At 43.8% G+C, this 24209-nt stretch overlaps 1 protein-coding gene across 1 annotated transcript; it reads left to right on the forward strand.

Moving 5' to 3' along the window:
• Positions 1-6413: 6413 nt before the first annotated feature.
• Positions 6414-8375, forward strand: gphb5 (glycoprotein hormone subunit beta 5). The gene is made up of 3 exons (XM_056575924.1): positions 6414-6490; positions 7359-7578; positions 7918-8375. The coding sequence occupies exons 2-3, from the start codon at positions 7360-7362 to the stop codon at positions 8104-8106; spliced, it is 408 nt and encodes a 135-aa protein (XP_056431899.1). The 5' UTR covers positions 6414-6490; position 7359; the 3' UTR covers positions 8107-8375.
• Positions 8376-24209: the final 15834 nt, after the last annotated feature.

Here is a 24209-nt window from a genome sequence, read left to right on the forward strand (position 1 = left end):
GAGAGAGAGAGATGAGAGAGAGAGAGAGAGAGAGAGAGAGAGCGAGAGAGAGAGGTTGAAGCCCCTGGTTGGTTTCCACCAGGTCGTCCGTTCGTTGGAGAACGAGCAGAGCGAGCCCCTTTTTGATTAGGAGGGAGAAGCGAAATGAGTGATGGTGTATATTGTGTATCTTACGGTTAATCTCTTACGGTCATCTGCCCCGGGGTCGGGGCAACCGCCGCTCTCGCCACAAGAGGAGCCGCAGCCGCCGCCGCCGCCGCCGTTCAGAACCGCCGCCGTTCAGAACCGCCACCGATTCCCCTCCTTCTACTTCCTGTCCCTAAGTCGTGTGAAACTGGCTTCTTTGGGTTTGACGTATTTATTTATTTATTGATCGTTTCTTCCTCGGTTCCGTTTCTTTGGTCTCCGCCCTTCTTCAGTTGGAAATACACGCATCCTAAAGCACAGACTGGCATTGTTTTCGAACCCCCTGGTCTGAGTGGTCTGAGTGGGTGTCACCACGCCCCCCCCCCCCCCCCCCCCCCCCCCATGCCCCCCCCCCCACACAACGACAAACCAACTGGACACGGTTTGGTCGCAGGGTTGGTTTTCAACACCTGACGAAACATCTGGAAGCCTTTCCTCGGGTCCAGCTGTGACATCACAGGCATCAACGTGCTCTATCTGGTGTGTGAGCAAACGTCACACAAACATTACCGCCCCCGCCCCTACTGAGGTCCATTAACGGCTCTCACACTGAAAGACCCGCACTGAGACAATGGCACAGGTGTGGCAGCGTTCGGTCGGTGGGAGGGCGTGGTCAAAGAGGCCGATCGGGCACTCTGATTGGCTGTGACAGCAGGCACTCTAGTTCTGTGTTTTTATTTAAGAACTTTTGAATATACCAAAAAAAAATGCCCCCTCTACTTTGCTTAATTAATGAATTGTATTTTTATTTGGGCTCACACACTCACACGAACCAATTGCATGCTTTGGTTTTAGGTGCCCACGCAAAGTAAGACTTTGGACTTTCTTTCCAGGATTCGGTTGGTTACCGTGACGAGTGTCAACGTCGTCAGGGTAACCAATGGGGTCGTACCATACCGACAAAACACCCTCCCACTTCGTACTCCTTACCGTAACACTACTCTTGACGAAGATTTGATGACTATGATATGTTTTTTATACATCTATATATATAAATATATATAGCTCTATATGAATATGTCTCTGGAAAGTAATATGTCCGTCGTGTGCTATGGGGAAATCAATAGTGTAGCAGAAACTTTGAAGGAGAATGCTGCCCGAGTGTTTGTTATTTATATCTTTTTAGGTTTTTAGTTTTTGTTTTTGTGTTTATTGTATTGACAGTGACGCCTCATCGAGGAAGGAAAGGAATGTATCCGAATTTCCGTGTTTTTCGTTATTTTTCGGGATATTTTCCCCGATATTTGTGGCCGTAGTTAAAACAGGAGGTATACCGCAGTCAGACGAGTCAACTATAACGGGAGCGGCTGATTTCTGTGACTGATTCCCCTTGAGTGGACACAAACTCGGTATTCAAACTCATGTACTAATAAACTACCTGGATCGACAGCAAAAAAAACAAGAATATCTTACGAAACACGTTCAAAAAGACCACCACCACAAGTCTCGTCTCGTCCACCAGAGGGCGACGACGAAGCAAAACCGAACTAACACGAAATACAAATACCAGTTAGATTTTTCTGACCTCGGAACCCGAAGGACATGCGACCACAACAGCGTTCGATTTCCGAAACAAAAACAAAAAAAACCTGTACATTTCTGTCTAATTATTGTATTATAGGCGTGTGTGGGTGTTTGTGTTTCCAAAAGGGGCGACCAGATATAACGTTATTTTAGCAATATTTTCATTCTTTCAGGAAAACGTGTGTAAGTGTGGGTGTGTGTGGTGCGTGTTCTTTCTTTAGTGTGGGTCAACGGTCACCTAAATGGGGGGAGCTAGGTGGCCGTTCAGCCCCCCGTTTTCTGCTGTCAAACATGTGTCCTTGATAATTTATCACATTGTCTTAAAACGGTTCTTTACTTGTCAACCATTTTGAAGAATGTTTTTTAAATCGTGTTTTGATTTTGTTATTGGATTATTATTTTGTGTCCAAATGAAACGAATGCTATTTATGTTCAATTTGATCAGGAAATTGTTACCTTAGTAGAAGATTGTATGTATGTCAGTGTTGAGTGTGCGTGTGTGCGTGTGCGCGCGTGTGCGCGTGTGTGTGTGTGTGCACATGCAAAGTTCAGACACAAATGCCAGTGTGTCGTTTAGTGAGTGAAACCGTTATTTTTTCTTTTTTTCTCGTAGATAGGGCGATGGAGAAAATGTAGGGGGGGATGTGTTCATCTGTTTCTTTGGTTCCGGTAGAACGGGGATGGAAGCTGAATGTATCATCAACTAACAACCACCGCTAGGCCATATGTTCCATCGTGCAGACGTTCAGACGTTCGTTTGGGTCCATTGGTTTCCTTTCTCCTCAAATCACTCGATAGTCCAAATCACGCCTTAATCAGAACGTTACTGCCAACCAACCGAAATCACACCTAGCCCCCAGACGACCGGGAACAATTACGCATTTTAGCTTTCATCGTCATCCGTCTTTTCTTTTTGGAAAGTATAGCATTAGTCAAACCGACTATTGATTCAGCGTATGCAATAAAAGGTAATAGATTTTGTAGCAGTCAAGTGTGTAGCAGTGAATTTCTGCAGACATGGTGTTTAGAGAGCATAGGTGTGTGTGTGTGTGTGTGTGTGTGTGTGTGTGTGTGTGTGTGTGTGTGTGTGTGTGTGTGTGTGTGTGTGTGTGTGTGTGTGCGTGGATCCATCTTCTGCTGTGAATACAGTAGCCTTTGGATCCACTGAGTTCCCCCCAGCTGGCTGGCGCTTCAGTCAGAGACGAGAGCTCGGAGCTTCCCCTCGACGGCCGATCAGTTTGTGTTTTTGTCTTTTCACTATTGTTTATACCACTTGATTGTTACTAAGGCCTATAGCCGGGTGAGAAGGTAGTCCTTGAGATACACAATTGCCCCCCACTCCCCCCCCCCCCCAAAACAGCTATATTTGAAGAGGATCCATGTTGTAACTAGAACTATCTAGAACGCTCGAATGATTTATCGGAAACCTAGGCACTGTTTCCCCGAAGGTGTTTGACTGAGCCTTTAGGCGTCATTTTGTTTTGTCCTCAAAGCGTCTGTAAACTTAGGGAGTCTGCCGCCCAAGCCCCCCCCCCCCACCCCCTACAAGCAACCGTCCACGCCGCCAAATCCAAAGCCAGTAGAAGGGGTGGGGGCGGGAGGAGCAGGAACAGGGGAGAAAGGAATCACGGAGGTGGAGGTGTGGCACCGGAGAAGGATAGAGCGACGGCAATAAGTCGGAGACCGCGCTTCAACCAGGCACCCCCGTAGCAGAGTCCACGCCCACCACCTCGTCCGCACGCGGGTTTACGTTTGTTGTGCTGAGGTCAAAAAAAAAGAATCCCAAAATGCTTTCAGGTGACGATGAAGGTGAGGATGATGATGACGACGATGAGGATGATGATGATGATAAAGAAGACGTATATTTTGGGGACCAACTTAGTAGTGTAGCGGTGGGGGGGGGGGGGGCGGAGCGGGGGTCTGAATGTATAAAGGTTTACTACTACTGTACCTAATGTTACATGCTGGCGGGGGATGGGCAGGGTGTGGGTGGGTGGGTGGGGGGGGGGGGGGGAGTGAGCGGGGGTTGTAGATTGGAGGAGAAAAAAAAAATCCCAAACAAAACTATGTACTAAAAATTGAAACCTCACTTTGAGAAAACAGTCTTGCGTGTGTGTCCAGAGTCTTTGTGTCGCGCCTTCCTATCTCCGTGTCCTGACAGTTGCTCTTTTCGTTCATATTTGTGTACTATTAGGTCACCTTGACGACCAGTGTTGGCGGGATTACATATTATACATACAGTATTTATGTAAACGATAACACACAAGACTTTAGCGTAGAAAATGCTGAAATTATTCCAGGCCTATTTGGAAATTATGCCTGGCATTTCACACCACTGTAAATATTTATATTGGTATTGCGTATTCATATATTCATAACAATGTGTTGGTAAAATATTGTAATATAACAAAAAATATTTATCTGCAACTGGTAGGATTTGCCCTATTTCATTAGATGGCTAGCCAACTGTGTCTTGGCAGAATCAGCCTTCCAAAACCCTTACATGCTATTGTTCAATAGCATGTGCCAAAATTCACATGACATCGTCATTGAAATGCATGTAACAATTTCATTGAAATGATACTGTCAAACACAGACCAGTTCGTTTCACTCATCTCAGTGGTCCAGTGGTGAACTCTACTGTTTTTAAGCACTGCAGACCTGGGTTTGAGTCCCCCAACGCACATTCTCCTGTGAACTTAATTACAGTTTTGAACCAAAGTCATGTGAATTGTATTGTGATATGTAACTCTGACTAGTTAAAGCTTAGCATGTCTGTGACATGAGTTCGATTCCAGCCATGGGTGATTTTTGGGAATTGACTGTACGGTGAACGGATGATTGTGAATAACTGTCTGTGTGAATGGATGGATGTGGATGACTTAATTCACAACAATTAATTGGCACAGACGTTGATTCAGATTGAATGGGTGAGTGGGAATGACTGTCTGGGAGGATAGATGATGGAATGAGTGCACTCATTCCATCATCCGTTCTCACAGACAGTCATTCGAGATGAATGTGTTCGAGAATGGCTCCCTTCACCAGACAGTGGTTCTGACAAACCACCCGTGGCAGGAATAGAACTCATGTCTCCAGAATAGGTAGAGTATAGAACAAATCCCTCACCGAGGCACCTCTTATTTGGTAAAAGTTTCAAAAATGTAATTAAAACCACAGTGACCTATGGGTCGGTGTGGTCGCCAGGACTTGACCCCGAGAATCCAGATCTCACATTCGACTATTTCCGCCAACGTGCATCGCTCATATCCGTTGCACCACCGAGACAAACAGAGTGAAATGCTCTGAAGTTATTCTTGTCGTTTACTTTAGAATAGACGTAACTTAAAAAGAAGGGAGTTTCATCATCATCATCGAGACACATTCACACAAGGCCAACGGGATCAGAACTCGAACCCAATAACAGGCCACCCGAGACTCTGAACTGCTAGAAATGTGAACAATAAGAGAGACACTAAAATACACCAACATTCTACAGAAGTTATACTTGTAGACTAGTTGAAGTTAGAATAGACGTGCCATGTGGAGGAGGAATGCATCGCGAATTCGACACTGACACTCAAACAAGTCCATCATAAACAGGACTTGAACACAATGCCAGCCACATGCAGCCCGAGAACCAGTGATATGACCCTGTGTGTTATTGCGACACGCGGGATTTGAAACAGTGTCTGAGGCTAGATCCAGCCTCAAGCAATTTACAACTAATGTTCGGGGCCATCTCAACTGCACCACGGAGACGAACATGCTGAACTCCATGGATGTTAAAGTTGTAGTGGACATTCGAACAGACGTGGCTTAGCAGCAAGAGAAATGTATCACAAAAGGGACGGTCACTAAAGGGCAGTCCCAATCATGCAACAAGAACATGAACACGATGTCAGCCACACACGCCCCGCAAACCAGTGTTTGAGGCTTGATCAAGGCCCTTGCCCACGGGTATAACCACGTCCAAACCTCAAACACATGTACTCAGGACTAGACCCCAACAGCGCCACTGTGCCATCAAGACCTTTCACATGATGTAGTCTGAGTTTATCATTTACTTTACAATTCACATAACATTGCTTCCAAAAAGCAACTAAGTTTGAAGGAGGGCATTGCTGGGTGGACTTGAACCCAGGTCTGCAGGGCTGATCAACAGCAGTTTGCTGTGGGCCACCCACACCTGCTGGGATGTGCTTGGAGGTTTCAGTTGACTTTATGGATTGCGATTGAATATGTCGTCATATTAATATCATACAAAAACCGTTTTCCTGCTGGAGCTGATGTCAACACACACACACACACACACACACACACACACACACACACACACACACACACACACACACACACACACACACACACACACACACACACACACAGTAAGCAAGGGGAAAGTTATATGTCAGACCTACGCATTATCATACATGTCTTTAGCACAGAGAGAGAGAGAGAGAGAGAGAGAGAGAGAGAGAGAGAGAGAGAGAGAGAGAGAGAGAGAGAGAGAGAGAGAGACGGGTGAAGTGATATCCAAGAGGTTAAGAAAATAATGAAAAGCGTTTGTATTTTCCAGGGCACTCACTTATATTATTTCTGGCTCGGGGACGGGGTCTCGAATGAAATTTCACGATAATTGCGATGACGTCAGTGTCCGTCCTCCCCAACTTCTAAAAACAACAACAAGGCGATACGGGGTCCATTCCCCAGTAGATGTTGGACCATCTCTCACGGAGTGGAAGAGGCAGCAGAACCCATCGAAAAGCCACCGAACAAGGTAGATGTTTTATTTAAATGAGTTTACGCTATGTGATCATTATAGTCGGTAGGCCAATAGCATTTTCACTTAGCCTACTCATTCCCCTACTTAAAGCCTACATTTGTTGGAAAAGAAAAACGAAACTAAATACAACGCGTCTCCAAACACCCCACCCGGGTTCCCCTTTTGATTTGAGCCTGACATGCGAATACTTCGTTGGGTTCCGTTTCATTGTTCAGGTAAATCTTTCCAATGCTTTTATTTACATTTTGACCGGATGATTTTGCATTAAAATCATCCGTTATGTCTCATAAAACAATAAATTGAGCGTATAAAACCATTTAATTTACTTAAATATTGCAGTTTATTTACGTCTTTACTTTACTTTACAACGCGTGATTATCTGCATAGCGGTCGCCTGCGCCTTCCCTGCAGTGCTCCGAACGGCCACTGGAGGGCGCCAAACCACCCGCTTCATTAAGCCGCACATTATCTCCTTGGCTCTTTTTTTAATTGACTCGCAAACCAGCAGTGTTGGGCCCATCTTCGTCAATCGGTGACTCATCGCTGCTTTGACATGGGCGAACTGTAAACTTTTCCACATATACATTTTATGAAACATTTTATGGAATCGGATTGTTTTATCTTTTATGGATGATGATTCATATAGGATATATGAATCATCATCATTAAACACCATAAATAACATTAAACACCATAAAACACACAACAGTGATTCATATAGCCTACATATGAATCACTGTTGTGTATAAAGAATAGCGACTGTAAGTTTTCCGAAACATCCCGAAAAAGAACACAATCTAACACAGTCGAGCCTTAGTTTAACTGAGCGGACATTTAACGACCGCTCCTCTTCCTTTCCCAGGATGCATCTTCACACTTCATCGCTTTTCTTCTTCGTCATCGTCGTCGTCGTCTCCCTGCCCGCCACCGGGACGGCGTTGGCGTCGGTCACCGTGGCGACAGCCCTGCATGAGTTCCGGGGCTGTGCGGTGAGGGAGTTCTCCTTCGTGGCCCAGAAGCCCGGCTGCAAGGGCCTGAAGATCACCACCGAGGCCTGCTGGGGGCGCTGCCACACCTGGGAGGTAAGGGGACACACACACACACACACACACACACACACACACACACACACACACACACACACACACACACACACACACACACACACACACACACACACACACACACACACACACACACACACACGAACATGCTAACCACACACACATGAACATGCTATTTCTCACACACACACCCACACACGAAAAACATGCTCATACACACACAAAAACACACACTTACTGATTAGAAACGCACTGACATCATCACTGTGTGTGTATGCGTATGTGTGTGTCAATATGTGTGTGCGTGTGCGTGTGTGTGTGTGTGTGTGTGTGTGTGTGTGTGTGCGCCCTCTGCAGAAGCCCGTGCCGGACCCCCCCTACATCCACCGGCACCACCGGGTGTGCACGTACGCCCGCACGCGCCACGCCACCGCCCGCCTGCCCGGTTGCCGTGCCGACGTGTCCCCGCTGTACCACTACCCCGTGGCGCTGCACTGCCACTGCACCGCCTGCTCCACCGTGGACACCGAGTGCGAAACCTTCTGACCGGCGCCCGGCGCCCCTGGGCGTAGGTGCTCGCCTTCGCCGTGGCGGTTTCTGTCAACAAAGCGATGTTGTTTGTGTTTTTTTTATTCTCGGGCACGGGGGGATCATTAATTGATTTGAAAGGGAGCGTGTGTATGTGTGTATGCGTGCGTGTGTGTGGTTGAGAATGCCCATTTGTGTGTGTGTGTGTGTGTGTGTGTGTGTGTGTGTGTGTGTGTGTGTGTGTGTGAGAAACCGTGTGTGACCTTTGTGAATTGTACACGTCAAATCAATAAAACATGTTTCTATTCACATTACAATTCCTCTTGTGATGAGAACACTTTGATGAGGAGATTCTCTGATTATGAAACATTGCAGGTTTAAGACAAACATTAATGCATCCTCTGGACTCTGCATGCAACACTTGAAACTTGTATTGTAAGTGGTTCTAAAATGACATCACATACTTCTTTGTCAGCTTCTATTAAATATATATTTTCAATGGCATCATTTGTGTAGAAATAATTTAGTCGACCCTGGCTTGCTTCTTCCGGCTGAGTTCGTCTGGAGGAGCAAGAGGGGCTCTAGCCCCACCAGCCCAATGCAATGTGTATTGGACTTGAAACATTAAAATGCGCATGCTCAGAGTGTTTCTCTGCTGAAGTGGACGGAGATTATTTTACTTCCTGGTGGGGCTAGCCCCACCGGGACCGCCATGGACATGTATGGTTCGTTCCACTACAGCGTCATTTCGTATTTCACAGTTCATTGGCTGTAGGGTGAGGCAAGTGATGAGTCATGACTCGAGTGACCTCCCACCCCACCTCATGTGCCGCGCGCAAGAAGTCCGGTAGCGAAGAAGAGAAGGAGAAGGATAACTTTGCTAACAAACATGCCGGAGGCACACAAACGAAAACGAATCGACAACATGAATGTGGTAGATCATCTATTGGAGCACAGATTTGAAACCCTTAGTCCGGAGGAAAAATTAGAGGTAATGTCTTGTGCTCTTCAGTCTATTTATGTTTCTCCAGGGTGCGGCCACCCCAGACGCGTATCTCGCGTAATTTTTACGCGAGATACGCGCGTAAAATGTTGCTTGACCATTTTGTGTAAAAAATTGTCACATACGCGCAATACGCGCCATACGCGCATACGTCACTCGCCTAGATGAGTCCATGTCCATGCAAGTGAACGGAGCGTTCCCTCTTCGTCATAACTATCAAACCAAACATCCTTCACATTCACCGAGCGAACATTACGAAAGTAAAATGCACATTTCTCGCTAAAAATGTTTCCATAAACGCATTTAATGGCGTAACTATGTTACTATTTCACGCGTAATACGCGTATTAAACCAATGGTTCCCTATGGAAAAAATGGCGATTTGAGACGCGAAGTACGCGAGATACGCGTCTGGTGTGGCCGCACCATGTTCCCACTGCTGGCCTGCGCCTTGTCGTGGTGGCGAGTGGGGTTTAAACCGGACAGGCCATTCTGAATCTTTTCTTTCACAGCTATTTTCTTTGATTTCTCCTCCAGGACACTGCTTAGGCCTATGGGAGGTGTACTCAATGGTAAAATGATATTGGGTTTTTATAGGAGCTCTTACAGCTGTTTGCAGTAGTATCATTTTATTCTGAGGTTTACGAAAGCTTAGTTTAAAGTTTAAAAACGATACTTTCATTCTTGCAATGTTTTGATTTCACCAATAAAAGATTAAAGCTGCACCAATGTACTTTATTAATTGAATATATATATCTGATACATGGAGAACAGTCACTTAGTTAAAAAACAAAAAGCATTAAAGTATATTTTTTATTTGTAATGGTTGTGATGGCCCCAGTACCTGCCTGCTGTCCTGGCAGGTCCTTGTGGGTGTAGGGCTGAATAGAGAACGGGAAACACCAAGCCAGGGCTACAAACAGCATGGTAAGACCAATGAAGGAAGCTCAATCTCTATTTTGAAATACTTTTGCTTTTTTAGGAAAATTACCATTTTTATTTGTAATATATTAGGGCTGTAACTTTTTCCAAAAATGAATTTCAAACAAAATTAAAATGCCCCATCATTTGTTTGGATGGGTGTCTGTATGCCTGAAAAGCCAGTAGAAACACTAACGAAAGTGAAGGGGTCTACCAGTCGGAGTCGATGTCTACAAAGATCGCCACGACTGTGAAAATAAACGGGTGACGTCACGAACACTGGTTCGTCATTTAAAAGAATAAAAAATGTTAGCCTAGCCCCACCTGTTTTTTACATGTAGAAATGCCAATGCCTGTTTCAGACCCATCCAAATGAAATTTTAAAACCCACACCTATTAAAAATGAAGTCATTGGCATGAGATGTACAGCTAACCAATGGCATGGAGGCACTGGGCGTGTCGGATAATCGTAATTAAATTCCAACAACACCCCTTCCCCCCAAATCCAGAATTTGTAACAGAAGTCGTCAAACTATTATTTGAACAACCCAATTAAAACTCAAACTATAGTACATTTCAGCAAATAGCAACTTAACTGTAGTCATGGCTTGATAAGGACTTAAACATATAGTGGGGAGTGTCAGAGCCTAACCAAATACCTAATCATAATTGTTGCCCCATACCCCAGAAGCTCCTGTTGATATTTACAATGATCTGATATAGAAATAGTCATTAATAATCACAGGTGCGACCTAATAAAAGTCAGTGCGCCCAAATATTGAAATGGTTAAACCTGCACTATGTAACTTTTCCACTAGAGCTAATAACTATATTAAACAAGAATCTACAATTTCAGAACTAGAAAGTTTTCAAGAATAAGACGCCGATCTACAAGCCGATCCATACAGTGAGTTGTACAGTGAGTTGCATTTTCCCCTAGCGGGGGACGGGCCGGACGGCCCACGGCACACTTGGGAGAGGTGTGCCGTGGCCAAAGTACAGATGCTAATGAGATGACACGCGTGGATACGCTACGTGAGCTGGATGACGTAGTCCTTGCGCGACCCTTCTTTCTTTATAGGTCCATGCCCTTCTTCCCCACAACAATCATTTTAAACAATTGCGGCAAGCGGTTCACGAGTGGGTTTACGTTAGTGCGATAGTGAAGTCTAGTGTTTACTTGAAATTTGGGCCGACGACAGCATTCAGTCGCAGCTGGACACCACGCTTGGTGATGACGTATTTATCGTATTACGACGTTGACGTTTGTATGAAGGAGCAATCGTGCCCAGGCCACGGCCCTTGGGAGCAGTGTGACCACGGGCCAGCGGGGGGAGTGGGGAGGGGGGGAATCGAGCTGAATCTTCCTGCAGCACAGAACAGGCGAACGGCCCTAGTGTGAGTGGCCCCATACCGCAGACCCAGACGTAGTACTGAAGGGAAATTAGAATCGAGTAAAAGTACTTTGGCGGGCGGAGCCAGGCTAGGAGATCTGGGGAGTGTAAAAAAATCATCACAGATCTTTGTAGAACAAAGCACAGAGAACCAGCCTGGCGTGGATTCTACTGTGTGACGAAATGGTGGGGAAATAGTGTTGCCCAATCTGGCAACACTGGTCTCCACCACCCCCTCTAGGTGAACAACAACCTCCGCTTCCACATCCAGCAGTCACAACAGGCGGAACCGCCTGTCTGCTTGTGTGTGCTGACTCAATCCCCTGAAGAACGGTATGAATAGAGAATCAGGAGGGGGGGGTATTTGAGATTGTATGATAATTGCTTTATTTTATTTATCCCATATTGTATAAGAAACAAAGTGGAAGTGGTAGTCCACAAGCCGGTGTTCACGAGTCGAGAGTTTCAACTGCTGCTTTGCAAAGAAAATGTTGCAGAAAAATCTGCTGCCTCATCACAGGGGGATGATGTCAAAACTGGTTTCATAGATTTGTTAGAAGAAAACGCTACATGGCAGCATTGATTGCTTAATGCCCAACAGGTGCGCAACCCGACCCATAGCCCCAGCGAGTCTGCTCGGTTGCACACGGCCCGCAAATGCGGCACACGGCGGACTCAATGTAACGAGCCCTCATTGAATGAAGCTGAAGTTATTGTTTTGCTTTTTAAAATCGAAAATTTGCTTTATGTTTTCACCTGTTTGCGACAAAGGACTGAATCTGTGATTTAATGTGATATAGTTCAATTGAAGAAGATTGTCATGTAAGTTATTGTGTACCTACTACCTAATGAGGTAACACAATGGTGATTTAGCCAATGGCCCACTGATGAAAGCCCTTCCATTTGAAGTTTTAAGACCTGCTGAATAACGTGCTTGGGACCCAGCTTCAAGTCCTGCTTATGACTGTTATTTTTCAACCACAGTCATGTCGAATATAATGTCAAATATTCTTCTGGCAATCTCCAGCGCTGTGGCGAGCTCCCGGTCATCAGCCTGAGGTCCTGGGTTCAAGTCACTTAAAAATGCCTCAATGCCTTGATGGTCGATTGCTCTTGGTTGTGGTCACCAGAGTTCCCGGTTTTTTTTTTGGGGGGGGGGCTCTTAAATAATTTATTAGGTTTTTTCAGAGCATCCTCCAGTTTATCAAAAACATCTGGAGATAAGTCAGTTTATGAACGTTAATCTATTGAATCGTGTCCCAGAGCAAGCATTAGTACAGTGCACCCTCTAGTTATGTATGAGTCAAAACAACTGCATCCGAGGGTAAATGTAGTGTATTAGGGATATTTCCCAGTGACACTAGTATGAAATGGCTGGAGATAAAATATAGGCCTTCCTAGACCTTCAAAGGAATTTAAAGGGATACGCAGAGGTATATGAAAATGTGCCTGTTTTACCCAGATTGAGACGATTTGTTTAATCCCAAATTCATCATTGTGCGTCAAGAATGGGAATTCCCCGGGTTAGCCGTGAAATTTGATTTTAGAAACAATGTCGTTCAATGTAATCTTACTTATAGGCTTTAACCAATCCAAGTGTCTTGGTGGTGCAAGTGAGAGAGCTGTTTGTTATCTGTTCTGGAGACGTGGGTTCAAGTACCCACTTCTGCCTTAACCTTGGAATCCTACTATGATTTTGAAAACATGTAAATGTCTAAAATGTTATTGACAACTATAACTTTCGACCATGTACTAGTAAGTGTCTCGGTGGCGCATGTGAGAGAGCTGTTGGATATCAGTTCTGGAGACCGGGGTTCAAGTCCGGCCTGACACACTCACCCCTGGAACTACCTGACACACTCTCACCTGGGTCCCCCTGACACACTCTCACCTGCAATCCAGGTGGGAGTACAACATTTTTGTTAAAGTATCAGAGAAACTTTCATCAAAACGTCCCCTCCTCCGGGTGTTTGAGCTGTTGAGGATCTGTTCTGGAGTCATCGGCTTGACTCCTACGGTGGGGGGTCTTATGGGAACGACTCTCTGCTAATTGGGTCCATTCTCTCACACATTCATTTCGAATGACTGTCTGTGAGAATGGATGGCTGTGAATGAGTGCACTCATTCACAGTCATCCATTCTCACAGACAGTCATTCCCACTCACCCATTCATTCCCAATGACTGTCTGTGTGAATCGATGGCTGCGAATTAACTGATTCACAGACACATCCATTCACACAGACAGTCATTCACACTCATCCAATCACCAGAGAGTGATTCTCACAAAACCCCCAATGGCAGGAATCGAACCGGTGTCTCCAGAACAGATCCTCAACAGCTCTATCACCTGCGCCACAGAGACACCGACTTAGAAATGGAGAGAGTTCATTGTTGACCCTACAATACACATGACATTGTTGGAAAAAGTCTCCAATCCAAGGTGAGTGTTCCTGACAGGATTTGAACCCAGGTCATATACACGACTCAAGAACAGAACACATACAGCTCTATCCACTGCCCCACTGAGCCTGACTAAAACAGAGTTCATAATTGACTTAACAATTTACAAGAAGCAATGTCGCGTGAAATTGAATATCAATAATATCATACTTATTAGCCGTGAGTGCGGGGACTCGGACCTGAGTCTACAGAGCGTTAACCAACAGCCCTGACCGCTGTACCACCAAGACGCTACCCAGAGCATGTTTGGAGGTTATACTTGACTTTACTATTCACATTACAGAGAAATAAGATGTATCCATTAAGGTACCTCTTGAACCCTGGTTCTGAGCAGGGAACCTGAACCAAAGTGCCTGAAAGCTCATCATGAAGGTCAGCTTCTTATTAGCCGTGCGTGCGGGGACTCAAACCTGCACCTGCAGAGTGTTAAACCACAGCCCTGACCGCCACACCACCAAGACGCAGATCAAGATGTTTTGGAGGTTATACTTGACTTTACAATTCACGCAGTCTAGAAATAAGAGGTGTCCATTAAGCTACTTATTCCATCAGGGGACTTAAAGCCTGGGTCTAAGCGGTGAACAGAATCTAGGCTCAGCAAGAAAGGATGAGCAAATTCTTAATCCCCGTGAGCTGGGACTCAAACCTGTGTCTGAGTTTTGATGATTTTGTTGATGACGGTTAGACTTGACTTTACAACACACATGATATAGAAATAAACATTAGAGATCATTAGTTGGACTAGAACCCCGGTCTCAGGAGTGTCAGCCAACTGCTCTCTCCACATCCCCATGGAGGTTAGGATCATATTGAGGTCGGAGGCTATGTCAATCAGTTCAATAGAAATATCATTACAAACTTTATAGACTTATAAAGTTTGTAATGATACAAACTTTATAAGTTTGTATCATCCACAAGCCGGATGATCCACAAGCCGGTGTTAACGAGAGTTTCAACTGCTACTTTGCAAAGAAAATGTTGCAGAAAAATCTGCAGCCTCATCACAGGGGGATGATGTCAAAACTGGTTTTATGGATTCGTTAGAAGAAAACGCTACATGGCAGCATTGATTGCTTAATGCCCAACAGGTGCGCAACCCGGCCCATAGCCCCAGCGAGTCTGCTCGGTTGCACACGGCACGCAAATGCGGCACACGGCGGACTCAATGTAACAAGCCCTCATTGAATGAAGCTGAAGTTATTATTTTGCTTTTTAAAATCGAAAATTTGCTTTATGTTTTCACCTGTTAGCGACAAAGGACTGAATCTGTGATTTAATGTGATATAGTTCAATTGAAGAAGATTGTCATGTGAGTTATTGTATACCACACAATGGTGATTTAGCCAATGGCCCACTGATGAAAGCCCTTCCATTTGAAGTTTGAAGACCTGCTGAATAAAGTGCTTGGGACCCAGCTTCAAGTCCTGCTTATGACTGTTGTTTTTCAACCACAGTCATGTCGAATATAATGTCAAATATTCTTCTGGCAATCTCCAGCGCTGTGGCGAGCTCCCGGTCATCAGCCTGAGGTCCTGGGTTTGAGTCACTTAACAATGTACCAATTAAGCCTCAATGCCTTGATGGGCGATTGGTCTTGGTTGGGGGGGGGGGCTCTTAAATAATTTATTAGGAGGTTTTTTAGAGCATCCTCCAGTTTATCAAAAACATCTGGAGATCAGTCAGTTTATGAACGTTAATCTATTGAATCGAGTCCCAGAGCAAGCATTAGTACCGTGCACCCTCTAGTTATGTATGCGTCTAAACAACTGCATCCAAGGGTAAATGTAGGGTATTAGGGATATTTCCCAGTGTCACTAATATGAAAAGGCTGGAGATAAAATATAGTCCTTCCTAGACCTTCAAAGGAATTTAAAGGGTTACGCAGAGGTATATGAAAATGTGCCTGTTTTACCCAGATTGAGACGATTTGTTTAATCCCAAATTCATCATTGTGCGTCAAGAATGGGAATTCCCTGGGTTAGCCGTGAAATTTGATTTTAGAAACAATGTCGTTCAATGTAATGTGACTTATATGCTTTAAGCAATCACAGTGTCTTGGTGGTGCAAGTGAGAGAGCTGTTTGTTATCTGTTCTGGAGTCGTGGGTTCAAGTACCCACTTCTGCACTAACCTTGGAATCCTACTATGATTTTGAAAACATGTAAATGTCTAAAATGTCATTGACAACTATAACTTTCGACCATGTACTAGTAAGTGTCTCGGTGGCGCATGTGTGAGAGCTGTTGGATATCAGTTCTGGAGACCGGGGTTCAAGTCCGGCCTGACACACTCACCCCTGGAACTACCTGACACACTCTCACCTGGGTCCCCCTGACACACTCTCACCTGCAATCCAGGTGGGAGTACAACATTTTTGTTAAAGTATCAGAGAAACTTTCATCAAAACGTCCCCTCCTCCGGGTGTTTGAGCTGTTGAGGATCTGTTCTGGAGTCATCGGCTTGACTCCTACGGTGGGGGGTCTTATGGGAACGACTCTCTGCTAATTGGGTCCATTCTCTCACACATTCATTTCGAATGACTGTCTGTGAGAATGGATGGCTGTGAATGAGTGCACTCATTCACAGTCATCCATTCTCACAGACAGTCATTCCCACTCACCCATTCATTCCCAATGACTGTCTGTGTGAATCGATGGCTGCGAATTAACTGATTCACAGACACATCCATTCACACAGACAGTCATTCACACTCATCCAATCACCAGAGAGTGATTCTCACAAAACCCCCAATGGCAGGAATCGAACCGGTGTCTCCAGAACAGATCCTCAACAGCTCTATCACCTGCGCCACAGAGACACCGACTTAGAAATGGAGAGAGTTCATTGTTGACCCTACAATACACATGACATTGTTGGAAAAAGTCTCCAATCCAAGGTGAGTGTTCCTGACAGGATTTGAACCCAGGTCATATACACGACTCAAGAACAGAACACATACAGCTCTATCCACTGCCCCACTGAGCCTGACTAAAACAGAGTTCATAATTGACTTAACAATTCACAAGAAGCAATGTCGCGTGAAATTGAATATCAATAATATCATACTTATTAGCCGTGAGTGCGGGGACTCGGACCTGAGTCTACAGAGCGTTAACCAACAGCCCTGACCGCTGTACCACCAAGACGCTACCCAGAGCATGTTTGGAGGTTATACTTGACTTTACTATTCACATTACAGAGAAATAAGATGTATCCATTAAGGTACCTCTTGAACCCTGGTTCTGAGCAGGGAACCTGAACCAAAGTGCCTGAAAGCTCATCATGAAGGTCAGCTTCTTATTAGCCGTGCGTGCGGGGACTCAAACCTGCACCTGCAGAGTGTTAAACCACAGCCCTGACCGCCACACCACCAAGACGCAGATTAAGATGTTTTGGAGGTTATACTTGACTTTACAATTCACACAGTCTAGAAATAAGAGGTGTCCATTAAGCTACTTATTCCATCAGGGGACTTAAAGCCTGGGTCTAAGCGGTGAACAGAATCTAGGCTCAGCAAGAAAGGATGAGCAAATTCTTAATCCCCGTGAGCTGGGACTCAAACCTGTGTCTGAGTTTTGATGATTTTGTTGATGACGGTTAGACTTGACTTTACAACACACATGATATAGAAATAAACATTAGAGATCATTAGTTGGACTAGAACCCCGGTCTCAGGAGTGTCAGCCAACTGCTCTCTCCACATCCCCATGGAGGTTAGGATCATATTGAGGTCGGAGGCTATGTCAATCAGTTCAATAGAAATATCATTACAAACTTTATAGACTTATAAAGTTTGTAATGATACAAACTTTATAAGTTTGTATCATCCACAAGCCGGATGATCCACAAGCCGGTGTTAACGAGAGTTTCAACTGCTACTTTGCAAAGAAAATGTTGCAGAAAAATCTGCAGCCTCATCACAGGGGGATGATGTCAAAACTGGTTTTATGGATTCGTTAGAAGAAAACGCTACATGGCAGCATTGATTGCTTAATGCCCAACAGGTGCGCAACCCGGCCCATAGCCCCAGCGAGTCTGCTCGGTTGCACACGGCACGCAAATGCGGCACACGGCGGACTCAATGTAACAAGCCCTCATTGAATGAAGCTGAAGTTATTATTTTGCTTTTTAAAATCGAAAATTTGCTTTATGTTTTCACCTGTTAGCGACAAAGGACTGAATCTGTGATTTAATGTGATATAGTTCAATTGAAGAAGATTGTCATGTGAGTTATTGTATACCACACAATGGTGATTTAGCCAATGGCCCACTGATGAAAGCCCTTCCATTTGAAGTTTGAAGACCTGCTGAATAAAGTGCTTGGGACCCAGCTTCAAGTCCTGCTTATGACTGTTGTTTTTCAACCACAGTCATGTCGAATATAATGTCAAATATTCTTCTGGCAATCTCCAGCGCTGTGGCGAGCTCCCGGTCATCAGCCTGAGGTCCTGGGTTTGAGTCACTTAACAATGTACCAATTAAGCCTCAATGCCTTGATGGGCGATTGGTCTTGGTTGGGGGGGGGGGCTCTTAAATAATTTATTAGGAGGTTTTTTAGAGCATCCTCCAGTTTATCAAAAACATCTGGAGATCAGTCAGTTTATGAACGTTAATCTATTGAATCGAGTCCCAGAGCAAGCATTAGTACCGTGCACCCTCTAGTTATGTATGCGTCTAAACAACTGCATCCAAGGGTAAATGTAGGGTATTAGGGATATTTCCCAGTGTCACTAATATGAAAAGGCTGGAGATAAAATATAGTCCTTCCTAGACCTTCAAAGGAATTTAAAGGGTTACGCAGAGGTATATGAAAATGTGCCTGTTTTACCCAGATTGAGACGATTTGTTTAATCCCAAATTCATCATTGTGCGTCAAGAATGGGAATTCCCTGGGTTAGCTGTGAAATTTGATTTTAGAAACAATGTCGTTCAATGTAATGTGACTTATATGCTTTAAGCAATCACAGTGTCTTGGTGGTGCAAGTGAGAGAGCTGTTTGTTATCTGTTCTGGAGTCGTGGGTTCAAGTACCCACTTCTGCACTAACCTTGGAATCCTACTGCGATTTTGAAAACATGTAAATGTCTAAAATGTCATTGACAACTATAACTTTCGACCATGTACTAGTAAGTGTCTCAGTGGCGCATGTGAGAGAGCTGTTGGATATTAGTTCTGGAGACCGGGGTTCAAGTCCGGCCTGACACACTCACCCCTGGAACTACCTGACACACTCTCACCTGTGTCCCCCTGACACACTCTCACCTGCAATCCAGGTGGGAGTACAACATTTTTGTTAAAGTATCAGAGAAACTTTCATCAAAACGTCCCCTCCTCCGGGTGTTTGAGCTGTTGAGGATCTGTTCTGGAGTCATCGGCTTGACTCCTACGGTGGGGGGTCTTATGGGAACGACTCTCTGCTAATTGGGTCCATTCTCTCACACATTCATTTCGAATGACTGTCTGTGAGAATGGATGACTGTGAATGAGTGCACTCATTCACAGTCATCCATTCTCACAGACAGTCATTCCCACTCACCCATTCATTCCCAATGACTGTCTGTGTGAATCGATGGCTGTGAATTAACTGATTCACAGACACATCCATTCACACAGACAGTCATTCACACTCATCCAATCACCAGAGAGTGATTCTCACAAAACCCCCAATGGCAGGAATCGAACCGGTGACTCCAGAACAGATCCTCAACAGCTCTATCACCTGCGCCACAGAGACACCGACTTAGAAATGGAGAGAGTTCATTGTTGACCCTACAATACACATGACATTGTTGGAAAAAGTCTCCAATCCAAGGTGAGTGTTCCTGACAGGATTTGAACCCAGGTCATATACACGACTCAAGAACAGAACACATACAGCTCTATCCACTGCCCCACTGGGTCAGACTTAATCAGAGTTCATAATTGACTTAACAATTCACAAGAAGCAATGTCGCGTGAAATTGAATGTCAATAATATCATTCTTATTAGCCGTGCCTGCGGGGACTCGAACCTGAGTCGACAGGGCGTTAACCAACAGCCCTGACCGCTGCACCACCAATATGCCCCGAGAGGATGTTTGGAGGTTATACTTGACTTTACCATTCACATGATAGAGAAATAAGATTTATCCATTATGGTACCTCTTGAACCCTGGTTCTGAGGGATGGTGTACACATCTAAGTTTCATTAATTAGTAATGTAGTAAGTAAGTAACACATGAAGGCGTCATGTTTAATAACCCAACCGATATACCGTAACGTTCTTGGTGGCCGTGTGAGCGGGGCCTCGAACCTTAGTCTACAGAGTGTTAACACACAGCACTGACCGCTACACCAGCAAGACGCCTACTAGCACAAGTTTGGAGGTTATACTTGACTTTACCATTCACATGATAGAGAAATAAGATGTATCCATTAAGGTACTTCTTGAACCCTGGTTCTGAGCAGGGAACCCAAACCTACATAGTGTCTGATAGCACATCATGACGGTCAGCATCTTATTACCCGTGCGTGCGGGGACTCGAACCTGAGTCGACAGGGTGTTAACCAACAGCCCTTACCACCACACAACCAAGACACCTTACAGAGCTTGTTTGGAGGTTATACTTGACTTTACAATTGACACAGTCTAGAAATAACAGGTATCCATTAAGGTATTTACTCCATCAGGGGACTTAAACCCTGTGTCTAAGCGGTGAACAGGATCTAGGCTCAGCAAGAAAGGATGAGCAAATTCTTAATCCCTGTGAGCGGGGACTCGAACCTGAGTCTACAGAGTGTTCGCCAACACTCTTACCGCTGCACCACTGCAGACACCGACTAATAATTTCTCGGAAGATCTACTTGACTTGACAATGACAATTGTCAACTCGACAATTCAGCAGACTTAGAAATAATAGACTTAATTGAACACAATGCCATTGACATTCCCAGGACTGAAGCCCCAGTCTCCGGATTGAAAATCACAAGCTCTCCCTGCGGCACCAGACAGTGAGTTCAGATGTTCAGAGGTTCAGTAGATCAGAGGATATATATGACCTAACATTTTTAAATACATGACATAATTACAATATGCGTTTAAAGAACATCTCTGCTGCTTCTATTGTTTGAGTCCTTGTGTTTATTGTGTTCATGTAAGGGACTGTTCTTCTATTGTATGAGTCCTTGTGTTTATTGTGTTCATGTAAGGGACTGTTCTTCTATTGTTTGAGTCCTTGAGTTAATTGTTACATGTGAGGGACTGTTTTTCTGTTTGGTTAATAACGACTCAGCGGGTTCACTGAATGTTCTCTGTGTTCAGCAGAGGATCAATTTACACTTTAAGTTCGGGGGTTCACTGAATAAAAAGCACAATAGAGGCTTCGTCTACATCTCATCTTCATAATTCTTTTCACCCTGAGCAAGTTTGAATTCTGATCATAGAAAATTGAGAGAAAGGACTAGTGTTTGAAACGTAAACCAGGAAACAAGGAGAATCCTTGAGAAAGAAATCGAGTCCTAAAACACCAAAATTTCGTCAGTCTCTTATTTATTTTTCACAATTTAGCAAACTTTGTACGAAAATAAAGTGTTCATGTCTCCAACACACGCCATAACCCTTTGGTAAGCTAAATATTGTGTTTGTTAAACACGCGTTGGATTAATTTCACGATTTCACTTTGTTCAGTGTACAATGATTTCAACAACACTTTTTTTTCCTAACTTTTCTGTATTCTTATTAAAAATAATGTGTAGTGATTCATGTACTTTTTAAATAACCATAACTTGCTCAATTTTCAACCGATTTTCAAACAGTTTGGTTTGTTATAAACGTCAGAGATGTAGGTTTGACAGTACACACTTGACATACATATTTGAATAATTGTTAGGTTCTAAGAAAAATAGAATAATGTTCTAAAATAGGTACAAGATTTCCCTTTACAAATATACATTAAGAAAGGCTGCATGTTGAAATCCCCACCCTGTACAGAGATGTATTCATGTAATTATAACCATGTGTTTTCATATGAAAATGAACATTAAACAGAACAGATAGGTGCAATAAATACACACATGCACAAGGTATTCAAGTTATTTATGTTAAATCAATATATGGGCTACTAAAACTCAGCAATCTATTGTGTTGGTAACTTCACTCAAATCTATCTACAGTCAAGTATGCATTTAGACAAATACGATAAAATATGAATATAATATGTGCAACCTTTGTGGCTGTTCAAGACACACTGAAGGCAGGATGCCACCATAGGTTTGCAGAGAACTATGTACAATATGCACACTGTAGGCATGATGCCGCCATAGGTTTGCAGAGAACTATTTACAATATGCTTAAGATATATTAATTATTGTCAACATTTTCAATCAGTATTTAAGATTAACCACAATAAAAAGGTGTCCAAAATTCCATTTATTGATTGTGTTAACATTATCAAACATTCTAAAAAGCTTTGTGTCAACAACACTCTAGCAACACTATTATGTCATACTAGCCCCACTGTTCCTGTGTAACAGGACCTGTATTATATATACTTCCACCAAGTAACTAACGATTATCCTAAAAATAAGTCATAATATGGTAATATCCTACAGGTGAAAGGTGATCCCATGGGTTCTTGTTTCGAGAGTTCGCAGATTAACGCATCCGTAGGCTGCACAAAAGTCTGGCATATTCACTTTTTGGCATATTCGCAATTTCCTGTAGAATTCATAATGTAACACAAACCCGATTGGAAATCATGTGCAACTTCAGTTTAATCATGTTCAACTTAAATTATATTGAAATTAGTATTTCTGCCTCTCCCATCGATGTAAAATTACTGGGTAGCTAGTAGCCTACGCGTGATACACAACTGCGTGATACACAACTAAGCTGCACGATGAAGTCGTTTTTCGAAGAGAAAAGATGCAATTTAAACATGTTCAAGCATCCCGAATTATAACCAAGTTAATAACGTTTGTAAGAAACCTAGCCGTTTGTAAATCCATCAGAGTATTAGCGTTTGTGCAGATCACTGATTTACGTCCGCTACAACAGATTCCACCAGAAAGCTTTACTGTGGTAAGATGGCGGCCTATGGTGACGTTCTGGACGCCGCCGTAGGGCATCTAGTTAATCTATGCCATCAACAGCGTGTCTTCTTTCAATCCCCGTTTATCCATATCCAAAGCCGAAACTCATTGCAAACATTTTGTTCATCCGTTTGTTATTAAATACAACACCAGCAACTCTCACGACCATCTCACGACCATTGGCGGTGGGTCAATATGGGGCGCTAGGGCACCGCCCCTCCGTGAATTATTCACTTGAATATATCTGTCCAACTATTAATAAACTATTACCATTACGAAATAAATCAACAAAATACATAGCGTTTATTCTCGATTAATTGTGTGACATGCTTGTCACTGCCAGCAACAATTTAAACGCGTCTGAACGTCAATGATTTGGAGATCATTGACGACAACAATTACACTCAGAACTCTACCGAGGGGCATGTTGGGAAGATATTGCGGCGGCGGATAGCAACCGTAATAATAAGGCTGCAATATATGTAAGGGATAATGTATAGAAGGCCAGTCATTATCAGGAAAATAAGTAACTTCTTAATAATAAAATAACTTCACACGGTGTGCCCTTTTATAATTTATTTGTTACCAGCATTCGCAGTGTTGATCAGCAGATAAATAGTCCACCAAAGACGTTGACGTCGCTTAGCAACAGAGTACGCTGCGGTTACTGGACTACTTGGGGGTGCTACGAAAGACTAGCCTGGTCCTACCAGACCATCGTACTTCATTTCAAGTGAAATGAAAATTGAGCGGAAGTAGGTAGGTGGGCGGTGCCAGTCTAACGAAAGACGGCAGAAATTCCACTTTCCTTGACAGCCGGAAGTTGTGAAGGCCCCATGCAAGTGAGCGGAGCGTTCCACGGCATTGAGGAGAGCCGTGTTATAAAATATAATATTATATATATGAAGAGAAGGACTTACTTATTTGTAACAAAACTGAACAACTGAATAATATTTTAATGTGCGAAAGTGATGATGACCGTTGCTGCTTGCTGTGATTTGATTGGTTGATTCGTAGTAGTATAGTATTATGTTTTGTGTCAAAATGTATTAGCCCCTGCTATAAACAATTTTATAGCAGGGGCTAATTCATTTAATCATAATTGTCTGGCGCCGCTACTGGTCATGTTATTCATGTTGATCGGCAGAAGGTATAATTCTAGTCTCACCATCCCTGACTTAGATAAAGTAATCGAAATATGTGGTGCCAATATGGAAGAGTTTTGAGAAAATCGTAGAATACGGACAACAAAGAAATAACGACAGTGGTACACTTA

Source organism: Gadus chalcogrammus, chromosome 17 (genome assembly GCF_026213295.1).
Source record: "Gadus chalcogrammus isolate NIFS_2021 chromosome 17, NIFS_Gcha_1.0, whole genome shotgun sequence".
NCBI lineage: Eukaryota > Metazoa > Chordata > Actinopteri > Gadiformes > Gadidae > Gadus > Gadus chalcogrammus.

Excerpts from the sequence above, each read along its gene's own strand:
- gphb5 (XM_056575924.1), top strand. The coding sequence starts at position 7,360 with ATGCATCTTCACACTTCATCGCTTTTCTTCTTCGTCATCGTCGTCGTC. Across the intron at positions 7,579-7,917 it reads GGCGCTGCCACACCTGGGAG|AAGCCCGTGCCGGACCCCCC; the intron begins GTAAGGGGACAC and ends CGCCCTCTGCAG.